The sequence below is a fragment of the Bactrocera dorsalis genome, chromosome 1, assembly GCF_023373825.1.
Source record: "Bactrocera dorsalis isolate Fly_Bdor chromosome 1, ASM2337382v1, whole genome shotgun sequence".
NCBI lineage: Eukaryota > Metazoa > Arthropoda > Insecta > Diptera > Tephritidae > Bactrocera > Bactrocera dorsalis.
Window position 1 is genome coordinate 24,845,595 of NC_064303.1, and position 12,140 is coordinate 24,857,734.

Sequence of the window (12,140 nt, forward strand, 5' to 3'; positions counted from 1 at the left end):
AAAAATATGCTTTTATAATAGAGTTATCACCAAATAACTAATTCTGTTTAAGGGAACAGTGATTTCAAAAATTACATCATATACAGCAATTGGTGTTTTTTATTTACTTAAAAAAAAACTTAATATTTTGTATTTATGTTGTTTATACCCCGAAAAGTTTATATTAGTCAGTGGCCCTATTAAATATGATATACTATATACATACATATGTACGTATAAACGATCAGAATGACGAGCTGAGTCGATTTATTTATGTCCGTCTGTCTGTATAAACGGGGACAAGTCCTTCAATTATCGATCTGAAATCTTTTTTTTTTGTCGGTTCGCCAATATCGGACCACTATATTTTTCAAGAAGACGCTAACATCTCTAAATATAGTGATCAGACCAGACCATTTTAGCACATAGCTGTCATACAAAAAGACGGATCAAAATCAAGATAAAGACCCTTTTGTGCTATAAGAAAAGCAGCTGTGAAGGGCTAAATAACTTCAGTGAAGCCGGAATTACAGTTTATTCTGTTTTTTTTTTAATTTGCAAAATGGTAAATTTTTAAACTTATATTGTAGAAAATATTTATGGATACAATTTTTGAACAAATTATTAAAGCTAACTTATTTGCAAAAAATACGTAATAATATACGAAAATGGGAAATTTAATAAGCCTTATATCATTTACTTAAACTGGTGAGCAGATTTTCATAAATAAAATATTATTGTAATTAACCATCTTTTCATTGGAAAAAATCATTTTTGGAAACTATTTAGAAAACGAAAATAGTTTTGGTGATTTTCGAACTCGGCCGAAAATTATATATTATGAGTATTGTATGGTATATTTCTAGCGTGATAAGGTTGAAAAGTAAAATATTATGAGTATTGTATGGTATATTTCTAGTGTGACAAGGTTGAAAAGTGTTATTTTATATTTTGTGTACATACATTTATTTTACATATTTAAACACTTAAAGTTGTTTAATTTTATTACCTTTTCTCGATAATTATGATTATTTATAGAAAATTTTCTTAAGCTTATTTTCTTTATTCATACATACGATACGAGCTTTTAATTTTTATATTGTTTTTGTTTCCAACAATTATCAGTGGGTTGGGTTTTGATCATTATAAATAAGTTTTTAAATAGTATTTTTTACTTTACAATTTATGTATTATGTATGATAAATAGTAATTTTAGCACATTAATTTGCCGTTTATCTATTATTTTTCTTAATATTTTTTTATTAGGAAATAAACATTTCGATTTCCTTTAAAATACTTATTTATAATACATAACATAATAAATTTCAAAAGCTATTCCGCAACTATTTTAACATTACCTAGCTGAGTATCTGAGGTTACAAAACATGATTTTTGGTGTACCTATTTATTAGTATGTACCCAATACGAAGTGAAATACGAGTTTACAGTTCTCTGCAGTGAAGTGACGGTGCCGGTGGTCTTTTTATATATGTAATATAAAGTGTAGCATTGATGCGTTTCATACCCAAACCAGTAACCAAAATGGCCACAACTCAAAATTTAAAGCAAACTCTTTGTTAATTTTTTTACAATAGTAAAAATGGGCAGAAAAAAAGTTCAATTCACATATGAAGATTTCCCAGTTGAAATGGACCAGTCCTATTCAAATTTGATCTTGGGTGCAAGCTGTTTAAAAACAAACTAAACTATTTCTTTCCTGGACACAAAAGTTGCGTTTAAGTTTCTTCGATTTCACAACTAACAAATGTGATTTTACATTAAAATCAAATAATTTAGATTGATTGATTAGTGAGTATATGGAACTTAAGATTTTATTTAAGTTTCTAATGGTTACGAAATATTTAAAGTAGTAAAGACAAAAACTGTGCCTGATTTTTATTTTTATTATATTTCTTAATGAATGTATTTTCAATAAAAATAATCATGGTTCATTTGTAAGTAGTAACAACAGGTCATCGTTATAGTATCATTTTATGATCAAGGTACTTGATTTTTAGGGATTCATTAAAACTTTTACTTAATCATTTATGCAATAAAATATAGATATAAAAAAATGTTTCATCGCCCAGTAGATGAACTTAATTTCAAAATTATTCGAATACACTTCGAGCTGAGCGTTTAAGCTGATAATACTCGTACCATATTAGTGATATTAGACATAAGCAGTTGTCAAAACTGTTTTATTGAATTGAAAAGTATGCACCGAATATTACTTATATAAGAATGAGACGTAACTTTTTCTTTTTATTATGGCAACCCTTTTCAAAGATTTGTTTTGCATCAAGCTAAATATCTGCAAATTTTTTTTCATAAAAACATTCTTTTAAGAGGTACGCGCAGTTAAAGTTATAAAAACGCGAACTTGGAAAATAACGAACACCCTAGGACATATACACATATAGATAATATATGTACATCTAGAGCTCTGTAGTCGCTATGCCCCAATATTTTTTCATGCGATCCTCCTGTTCATCATACTCGTCATCTTCTTCGTTGAACGCTGTGCGATCCTGTGTAACTGTGAAATCATATTCCAAATTGTATGGCATCAGACGTTGTAATGAACCAAAGTAGGCAGCATTGGGGCCACCACTCCACTTCGAGTTGAGACCAACATTAACCGAATTTTGACTTTTCGATTCGAAGAGATTATAACGGGATTGCGTTTGAAATGAACGACAGCTGCCGAAGTGTTTTGACAGGAAAGATACTTGCTGTTGATGTTTCTGTTGTTGCTGCTGTTGTTGACGCTGCTGCTGACGTTTCTCCTGATGTTTGTGTGCAAATGTTGTAAGCGGTTTTTTAATTTCACTATACAACAGTTGCGGCGAACTATGCGATATAAAGCGATTGCCAAAAGTTTTTATTAAATTACTCTCCTTATATTCACTTTTATCTAGAGTGATATTAAGTTCCGCCGGCAATTCACTATTATGATTTTTTGTTATCGATTTGGATATTGTGTTTAGTTCTTTGTCGAAGAGTAGTTGTGTATTTTGTTCCAACATGTATTCCCAACATTTGAATTGTTCCTCTGACAGCACTGAATCGGTTTCGTGTAAAATTTCCAATTCATCATCGTCCTCTTCTAGCACATGTTCGGTTGCAAAGGCGTATTCCTCGCCGTTTACACCCTTATTCAGAAAATTTTGCACTTGATCGCTTTGGCCACTCGGCGAGGAACGATCGCTTTTCAGCATTGCGCCCATTAAGACTTGACGCGGTGAACAGCGACCAATTAGACGTTGACTACCGATCGAGTGCTTATCATCACAGTTCATATTTTGTGTGATGGGATTCTTGCGTACCGTTTGCTTTAGCTCTTTCAACAGATCATCCACATCGGTGCCGATATATCTGAAACGTACTATTATAACGCTCAGATTCTCATCAGCGCCGAAGCTTTGTGCAATATCTTGTAAACGTTTGGCAGCCAAAACTATATTTTCTTCACGTCGTATCTCCTGTGTAACGCGTTCGATATCCATAACACGCCAAATGTTCGCATTACAGATCACTAAGAACTCATCGTCGTTGCTTAAAAACGTTTCGTGTATTGTGGGATCAGTGATGAGCGCATTTGCTGAGTCCTTAATATTATCGGCTTGTGACAACGTCGTATTATAACTGTCACCTGTCAGGCAAATTGTTGACGTTTTGCGTACAACATGCGCTTCTATATTACCAATACTGGCGACGCGTAAAATGAAACGTTTACTGCGCTTTGGTCTCATATAATCTTTGAATCCTGCACTCTCTTTGGTGATGTGGCACAGCGCAATATGCATATCTTCACAGCCTCTCTCACTTGCCAAGCGCTGATAGACCGACAATAATGTATATTTCATATATTCTTTAGCTGTTTCTTTGACACTACGCTCGTGTAATAATATTTGTGGCACCAAATTAACGAATGTCGTGTTGAGTGCACCCAGAGTGGCCGATTCGAGCATACCAAAAAGGCCTTCATCTTCAGCGAAATTACACAGACGTATTTGTTTAACTAATAATTTTCGACATTTCCCAATCGTCTCGGTAAATCCGGTCATCCAGGGTTGTCGCAAGACATTACTATCTTTCATTTCCGCCAATTTGTTTGTGGGCAAGCAAGCGCGATTTTTACCGCTCACATCCACTAAGCTCATTTTCTTCAAAGACTGACACATCTGCACTTGTCGCTCGTCGAATTGTAATTGTAGGTTGCATGACAGATCCAAGTATTTTATGTTCTTTGGCATAATACTCAAGAGATTTACGTGATCCAAATGATTGTGTGCCAAATCCAATACTTTCAAATTCGCTAATTTCGTAAGACTTGGCGTTGTGTGTAGCAGATTCGAATGTAAACGTAAAACTTCCAATTTCGTGAGCACGCAAATATTTTCCGGTAGATTTTGTAGTTTATTCCCCGATAAGACGAGCACCTCTAAATCAGTCCAATTTCGTATAATATTTTCAGGTAGTTCACGTATATTATTATAAGCTGCGTGTATGATGCGTAACTGTCTCGCACCCACAAAAGTTGAGAATATATTCTCATTCAGATTATTATTCGAGAGATATAACTCTTCCAAGCACCAGTTATCTTTGATGTCTTGATTATCCCCGACCGTACACAAGTTATTACACGAGACATTCAGCAGTCTCAGTGTTTTATGCGTGATGGCAAAGAAGTTGTCTGGCAACTTTTGCAATTTATTGCATTGCAAGTATAAATTTGCAACGGCGCCGAAAATTAGTGTTGAAACATTCAAGGTTGTTAGCTGATTGTAGGCCAAACTGAATGTATGCAATTTGCGAAATCCGTCTGTAGCGAATATGTTGTCAATGGTCCAGAGACGGTTGTGTTCGACATGTAAACTCTCTAAATTATAGCAGGCTCCCAACCAATCTGGTAGTTCTTCGAAATCATTGTATGAAATGTCAATATTTACAAGATGAGTTGGCGCAGATAGCACTTTTATTGTAGCGAGATCTGCGAAAGAGGAATAAAGTTAGTTATAGAAAATAAACTGTTCCAAGATGGCTTGAGGTGCGAGTTCTGCCCACAAGCAAATCTATATAACAGACAGTGTTATCTAATTCGAAAAAAGAATGCTAACTACCACCATCAGAAGTCTGCTTAAAGCGCCTAGAATCAGAAAAGAACCTCTGAAAATAACAACAAAGTCTAGTTTTAGTGCGCCCAATAGCAATTACGAGGTTCGCCGATGAAATTTTCAACTTTTGCTTCTAATCTAGTGAGTGTTTTTTGAATGGTCCTCAATAGTCATTCTTTTCACAGTATTTCTTTGAAATTCTAACACCATTGAAAAAGAGGATTAAATTTTTCACACATTAACCCTCCATAAATTAACATGAAAGCAAGGATTCAAAGCGGGAGATAATCTATTTCAATTAAATATTTATGGGTCGCTAATAAAGAATCCTATTCCTCCCTTACAGCCCCCGTAATAAGCAAAACATTTTACATATAATACAAAACTCGATACCTACTCTTTTTAAGTCAAATTATAATGATGCACCCGGTAATCTTTTTACATGTTATAACAAATGAGCTGGAACCGGATCTTACACATGATCTACTAAATAGTCGGCTTTCCTCTCTACTTAAAATAAAAAATAAATAATACTTACTGTTGTGTCTTGCCGTTACTGTTTTTAAACTTTTTCCATTCATTATCAATTCTTTCAATTTGTTATGATTGCAAGTGAGGGTCTCAAGTTGTGCCAAAGAGCTCAAATCAAGTATATCCATGCCATTATTAGTGATTTCCAATTCTTTTAAAAACTAAAAAGAAAATAAATATAGAGATTAATTTTGGAGTCTTTTCTGGTAACCAAATTAATTTAATAGGAAATATATTTCGATGGTGTTGAGAGCGTTGCCAGGTTAATTTTCATGCAAAATTCATGTGTATTAAACACAGTAGTACCACCAGCTTAAAACTTATATAGAATGAAAATCCTTGGGTTGGAGTGACCAATATCAAGTTCATAGATTTCATATTTATAACTGAAGCGGCCGGTTAACCCCAATGATTCTATTCAGAGCAATATCTTGTAGTATCTAACATTTATTGCTATTTTCCACTCCATTCGGTTGTATTTACATAAGTTATAGCAACTCAACTTCAGATCAAACGATCTGAAGGAAAACTTTGCGTGCTGAGAAGTACATGATGTATTTAAGGAATCTTTATTAAAAGTAAAAAAAGTTCCATCTCGTACAGCTTTATTTGTAATTTTAGTTAATGATAACGGTTTGACCCCTACACCCCTTGACTACAACACAAAAAATCTTATCTTACGTGTTAGAAAATTTAAATTTTCGGTTTTAGCAATCCAAAATTGTCTTGCTAATTTCTAGCCTCTAACATTATAATCGCAAAATGAAACGAAAAATCAAAACAATTTGATTTAGTTATTGCTCACGAAAGGATGAATAATTATTCAAAGGGACATTCGTTCTGATTTATATTGTGATGACAAAAATTTTAGGGTCAAAACTGATGTGGTGTACATAAGAAAAAACCTTCGTGATCACTCAAATCCGTTCAAACTTCCCAACCCCAAGTAAGCCAAAGTTTTGTAGACAATTAAATATGTAGCTTTTAAATAATGTTTATTGCAGATTTATAAGTTATTTTCGTTTAAATGAGAAATCATTTTTTTTTTTACTAAACGAAATGAAGGAAGGTTACCACAAGCTCTCCATTTCGTTGCTGCGGGTAGTTATCAAGAATGCATTTTAAATGATTTTAACTTTAGGCAGAAACAACCTTCGATATCTATGATTGTTGCAAAACCTTCGTTTAAATATTATGAACACCATATTTGTGCATAGTAGATATAACACCAATGGCTGAAGAGAAGCAAAACGCTTCAAAAAATTACTGATTGAAAATAGTTGAAATTATAAATAAAATAGTTCATTTCAGTGATATTAATATTTCCCGTAAATAATTTCATTAATCTTTACTTTTAACTGCTATTTAGCAGTTGCCATTTTTTGATTCTCTAGTCAACCTCACTGGGCCAGAATTGAAACCCGTAAAACCAAAAAAGTTGAGATTTGTCAACACTTCAACCGAATATGTTTTTTGTTGGTTAAGTTAAAACCATAATACCGAAATTCATAACTTCAACCCAAATGCTGTTGTGTTGAAAACCGTAATACGAACATACATTATTTTTGCCCTACATTTTAGGTTTTATTCAGCTATTTAGAATATTTCGATTTGGTCAAATAAGCACCGTTGTTTTTTGATAACTATGTAGTTGCCTTTTGTATACTCTGGCAACCAGTTGCTACAGAGTATTATAGTTTTGTTCACCTAGCGATTGTACGTATCACATAAAACTAATCGAGATAGATATAGGGATATATCATATATATAAATGACCAGAATGACATGAGAAATTTAAATCAAGTTGACTGTCTGTCTGTCTGTCCGTCCGTCCGTCTGTGCAAACTATAACTTGAGTAAAAATTGAGATATCTCGATGAAACTTGGTTTGTGAGTTCCTAATACAAAATAATGTCGAGTTCGTAGATGGGCGTAATCGGACCACTGCCACGCCCACAAACCACCATTAATCGAAAACACATAAAGTAGTAAACGCGCTATAAATCAGTAACTAAATACGCCAGAAACATTAAATTTTACCTCCAAGATGATATGAGAAGGCTTTATGAGAGCATATTCATATTACGAAATCGGACAACAACCACGTCTGCTTCCCATATAGCAAATTTTTAAAATCCACTTAGTTCTTTTACTTTCCAAGAAGCAATTAATATAACGGGAACTTTGCACGAATAATGTCTTTAGTGTATGCCACTTTATGACCAAATTTTTTTGTACCAAATATTTGCACCCCAGTACTTATAGCTGACTTTTGATCGAAAATATCGGTGAATGTGTGAGATATATAATTGAAATTCAATTCAGGGATAGTACTTTTCTGATGATGGTATGTCTGCATGGCAAAAATGGGTTCAATCGGACCAGTACTTTCCTTAGTCCCCACATACCTAATATAAAGCTAATCGAACTTCCGGGTGACTTTGTACCGCATATATCGGCCAATATGTGAATTATCTCAATGAAAATGAGAGAGCGTGTTTTACTCATAACAGTGTATCTTTGTGCTTAAAATAGATAAATTTGAATAAAAACTTGACTTACCCCTAAATAACTAATATCAGGATTTTCGAACATCCGCCTGTTTTTACTTTATATGATTGGTTTTTTAGTATATGACATGTTAATAGTATGTGGTATTGGGGAAAATATAATAGATAAAATCTGGTCGATACTACCTCAACTTCCATATACTACATACAGGGTGGCGTAAAAGTAATTCTCCTATCAGAAGATGCTATAAATTTTGCAATTGACCTCTAATGTCAGTTCTGTTTGGACATTTGTGTAGTAAACACATGCGAAATACACGTAAATAAACAATGGTATGCTACACTGCTCCAGAACGCGTGTTATTGGTGACTATTTATTTGACCAACAATCGGGCGGTGACTTTGGATTTTCGCCGCAGATTTCCTGGTCGCGACTGGCACAACACGAGGTGCTGCCAGGCGTGGCAGACCCCGGAGTAGACGTTCAGCAGAGAATATTCCAACTGTCATGGAAGCGCCGTCGTCATCGACTGTAAGACGTACCACGCAAATGGGTATCAGTCGACGGTTTTTACAGCGAATTTTAGTACAATGAAGATGTTTCCGTACAAACTCCAGACGATGCATTAGCTGTTAGCTGCTGACCGCCAATCGCGTTTATCATACGCTCAAGCCATCATTAAACAACACCAAGAGGAAGATGATTTTTCATCAAAAATAATCATGAGTGATGAGGCCCTTTTCCATCTTAGCGGGTACGTAAATAAGCAAAATTTACGCTTCTGGGCACTGAAAATCCGCGTGTAACCCACGAAGAGCCATTACACCCGCTCAAAGTCACTGTATGGTGTGCTGTTTTCGCTGGAGGAGTCATCAGACCTTTTTTCTTCGAAGACGTCGCGGGGCAAACGGTTACTGTGAGTGGTGAGCGCTACAGAGCAATCATCAACGAGTTCTTTTTGCCGCAACTTGATGAATTGGGATTGGAAAACATGTGGTTCCAACCGGACGGTGCAACGGCACACACTGCCCGTTCCACAACCGATATGCTGAAGGATGCATTTCCCGAGCGCGTAAACTCCCGTTTTTGGCGGTTTGCACTGGCCAGCAAGATCGCCTGATTTGACCGCTGCAGACTTGTTTTTGTGGGGCTTTTTGAAGTTGCGGGCTTATGTCAACAAGCCTCAGACTCTTGCAGCTCGTAAAGACAATATCCGTCAAGAATGTGGGGACCTATCGTCGAAAGCTCTGGCCAAAGTGATGGAAAATGCCATAAAAACGGCTCAAATGACAATCAACTGTAGCGGCGGCCATTTACATGATATATTCTCGATTTTCGAATCTATGCTACATTTCACGTCAAAATATTCATTAGTATTTGAGATACGCGTCATTTTGTGAGGCTCTAAAAGTGAATTCTTCGATGCTGTGTCTGTATTTATTGAACAAAGAATTGCGATAATGCACTATCTCATACTGCATTGGTTATTTGTGATCATTTAGCCCCATTTTCAACTAATATCGTGTCGCAACCATCGCATTCGCCTAATTTACCTTCGTGTAACTTCTGGCTATTCAGCAAATTCACATGACCACTCCAGTTTGTATCAATTGAGGATATAAAAGCTTAATCGAAGAAGACTCTGATGGCCATCACGACGGAGGATTTTTCCAAGTGCTATGATGACTGGAAAATTCGTTGGCATAAGTGTATTGCAGCGGGAGGGGATTACTTTGAAGAAAATGAAATGGATAAAATTACCCTTCCAATTTGATCACAGTAGTACATGAACTATGTATGCATATATATATAAAATTGTTTGGATTTCGATTCTCAGGTTGACGTTTTACACCATAAAGTATATTACTGGCTTTGGTTATTAAAAATGTCACAAGTATAAAATATTCGGTTACACCCGAACTCAGCCCTTCCATATTCGTTTGAAAGTACATAATTTCATAATATCACTCTTATAGTACAAACCCACGTTTCTATTGGCAAAAAAACTGAGACAGTCAATTTTCTTATGCTTCTCCTTTCGAGGGAAATTTTCCACCAATAAACTATATAGTGGATGCATTAGAACCTCTAAACCAAGTTCCTGGAGCTTTTGGTGAGTCACTATCGATATGTGCGATCTGGCGTTGTCCTAATGGGCGCAAAGGTCCAATTATTAGCAATACGAATTGAATTGTTTTGTCGAAGAGGACAGGTCATAGTAAATAACTCGTGTTGCATCCATATACCTGTATAAAGTTTTTTTTTTGGTTTTGCATATAACCTTATTTAGATAACTCCAAACGGATTTTTGTGCAATATTTAGCTCATGGCAATCGAAACAGACGACTTCTATTATATTATCAACGATATTTTCGGCACTTGACCTTCCAGAGTGTTGTGCATCTTTGTCATCAAAATTACTTGAACGGAATCAACGAAACCCAAATTGCACATGATTGTCTACAACAATATCAGGACTATAAACGCTATTCACGTTTTCAGCCACTTGGCTTGCGTTTTCGCTATTTTCAGAAAAATATGTAATATATTGCGTATTTCCACTTTGGTGGTGTTCATCTTAGACGCGGTCGCAATCAACACTGAGTCAACCAATCAAAAAATTGTGAAATGAAGTTTACCATAACACAATCACTCTTATAGAACGCGATATATATTTAGATTACTAAAGATTACTAAATTAGAAAAATAATGGATTTCTTATTCGTCAAGGTATTTTCGGTAGTTCTTCAATGTACCTCATAATTTTTATTTTTCTGGGCTCCTTAACAAAACAACAAAGAGTTGATCACCTTTTATTAAAGCACTGTTTGGTTTTCCGATTTCATCAAACTACTATTTAAATTATGTAAGAAAGGATAATGCAATTGCTAACTTCTGAGTAAAATAAAAACAACAGATGTAGCAAGAAAATGCAACAGACCGTGAAATTACTCAATATCCATAAAAGTAGTTTTCTTATTTTTTTTATCCAACACTTACATCATAATTTCCGATTAATATATTTCCTCCAAGTTGAGTTTCATCGTAGCCTAGTTTCTTTTCATTTAAATTTGACCCCTTAACATTCGACTGCTCCAGAGTGTTTGTTCTTATTTTCAACTTTGATCCCGTCATTTCGATGCAAGCCTTCTGCTTACCAGATTTAATCATTTTCTTTGAGGCACTTTACTGTTTTCGCAACAACTAAATGGCCACGCATCAGCGATTTCGAAATCACACACAATTCACTTTTTCTTGAATGTCGAATATTTTTGAAACACAACAATTTTGAACTTAACGGAAAACACCTCTATATTATGCCTTAAAAATAGGAGAATGTATACGAGTATAAGTTATTAATTATTTATTTATTAATGTTAATATTATTTATATTTTCTCTTTCTTGAAACACTTTTTGTGCTTCCAAGTCTTTCAGCTGATCGTACTTTACTGAAAATGTATAGAGGTAAATAGTTACGCTTGGAAGAGTACGCACTTGTATACACCTGCCTTGCCAAGCTAACTTTGATGAGCACTTTGTGGTGGAAAACGGAAGGCACAAGCAAAGAAGAAGATGCACTGAAAAAATAAAACAAGTGTTTTCAAGCTTTTCATTTTTATATTCTTCAATTTCGAGTTCCTACTTCTAAGTCTCTCTTCTTCTTTATTTGCGTTGCAATAGTGCATGGATAAGAAAACCAAATACACGCCAAGCTTTGCTTCCAAGTCTCTTTTTTTACCTTATAGCTGCTCGATACTACTGTATCTAAAACCATGTATTTTGTATTTCACTCAAAAGACATTAACTTGACAGCGTAGAGGTATTTGATATTGATATTTCTCTCACTGACTTTATGATAGTCACAATGTGTAAAACAGAAAACAAGAAAAACATAAATTCGGATGCACCCAAGCTATAAAGCCCTTCACAGGTACGTTCAGCAACTATGTATATGAAACATTCATATATCCAAATTTGAAAACGTATATTGGGACGAT

The 12,140-nt window shown here is 34.7% G+C and overlaps 1 protein-coding gene across 1 annotated transcript; it reads right to left on the bottom strand.

Moving 5' to 3' along the window:
- Positions 1 to 310: 310 nt before the first annotated feature.
- LOC105222275 (protein phosphatase PHLPP-like protein) lies at positions 311 to 11,569 on the bottom strand. The gene is made up of 3 exons (XM_011199512.4): positions 11,142 to 11,569; positions 5,638 to 5,791; positions 311 to 4,975 (listed from the first exon to the last, which is right to left on the bottom strand). The coding sequence occupies exons 1-3, from the start codon at positions 11,310 to 11,312 to the stop codon at positions 2,418 to 2,420; spliced, it is 2,883 nt and encodes a 960-aa protein (XP_011197814.3). The 5' UTR covers positions 11,313 to 11,569; the 3' UTR covers positions 311 to 2,417.
- Between the last annotated feature and the right edge of the window lie 571 nt (positions 11,570 to 12,140).